Genomic DNA, 1,391 nt, shown 5'->3' on the forward strand with positions numbered 1-1,391 from the left:
TAATGCAGGATTCCCTGAGGGCAGGGCAGAAAGCCTGGAGTTAGAAAGGGAAAGAACAGAATGTTCGAGATCACCCAGTCTAGTGTCTCCTTTTACACAGAAGGAAATGAGGCCCAGAGAGGGGCAGACACTTGCTCCAGGACTCCAGAAAAGCAAGGACTCCAGACCAGAGGGGCTGGGATTGGTCTCCTGATTCCCAAGCAGGGGCAGACAGCCAGGGGTTGGGGCTTGGTTCAGCATTCTCTGCTGCCTCTTACTGTGCTCAAAGGTCATTTTAGGGATGGTAGACTTTCTAGTTAGCCTGTTAAGATCCTGGGAGGGTGTGGGAAAGAGGAGTGGGGTGGGGAGGGAGGAGGGGCTTCAGGGGTTATCTCCAGTCAGAGATATTACAGGGCTGCAGAGTGGACCAGAGCTGGTGGAGAATTAGGTGCTGCTGGGAGCTCCTGCCTTCCACAGCATCCCAGCTGCAGGGAGCCTCGGGGACTCTGGGCCGTGCAGAGTTGGGGGCATTCCCCAGAGAGCATCGCCATGGCCTGCAGGGAGCAGTTATCAAAGAATCAGGTCAAGTGGGTGTTTGCTGTCATTACCTGTGTGTCTGTGGTGGTCATTGCCACGATAGTCCTTGCCATCACCCTGCGGCGGCCAGGTAGGTGCCTCCCCTCATGCCATCCTAAGTGGCTTCCTGCATCGCTCGCTCCTTATCCCCACTTCTGACTTACAGCTCTGAACAGCTTTCCCTTTTTTGTTTTGTTTTTTTTTTTTTTTTGAGATGGAGTTTCGCTCTTGTTGCCCCAGGTTGGAGTGCAGTGGCACGATTCTCGGCTCATTGCAACCTCCGCCTCCTGGGTTCAAGCGATTCTCCTGCCTCAGCCTCCCAAGTAGCTGGGATTACAGGCACCCGCCACCACGTCCAGCTAATTTTTTGTATTTTTAGTAGAGATGGGGTTTCACCATGTTGGCCAGGCTGGTCGTGAACTCCTGACCTCAGGTGATCCACCCACCTCAGCCTCTCAAAGTGCTGGGATTACAGGTGTGAACCATCACGCCAGGCTGACCAGCTCTTCTTGAGCCCTCATCCCTACCAAGCCTCATTCCCCATCGGCAGTTTTTTCTCTCTTCCATCCCCCAACCCTATATGACTTCATCCCCAGCAGAAAGTCCTGTTGGCTTCATCCCCAGCAGAAAGTCCCGTTGACTTCATCCCCAGCAGAAAGTCCTGTTAACCCTTTTTTTTTTTTTTTTTTTTTGAGACGGAGTTTTCACTCTTGTCCCCCAGGCTGGAGTGCAATGGTGCAATCTCAACTCACTGCAACCTTCGCCTCCTGGATCCAAGCGATTCTCCTGCCTCAGCACTGCAAGTAGCTGGGATCATAGGCATGTGCAACCATATG

General features: G+C 53.1%; 1 protein-coding gene across 1 annotated transcript in view; it reads left to right on the forward strand.

Annotated features, from left to right (window-relative positions):
• The first annotated feature begins 528 nt into the window (after positions 1 to 528).
• The window catches only part of FAM151A (family with sequence similarity 151 member A), a 14,638-nt gene continuing 13,775 nt past the window's right edge, over positions 529 to 1,391 (forward strand). Inside the window, exon 1 of the mRNA XM_023187857.2 lies at positions 529 to 646. Within this exon, the coding sequence (XP_023043625.1) occupies positions 529 to 646 (118 nt within the window). The remainder of the gene's footprint in view (positions 647 to 1,391) is intronic.

Source organism: Piliocolobus tephrosceles, chromosome 1 (assembly GCF_002776525.5).
Source record: "Piliocolobus tephrosceles isolate RC106 chromosome 1, ASM277652v3, whole genome shotgun sequence".
Taxonomy (NCBI): domain Eukaryota; kingdom Metazoa; phylum Chordata; class Mammalia; order Primates; family Cercopithecidae; genus Piliocolobus; species Piliocolobus tephrosceles.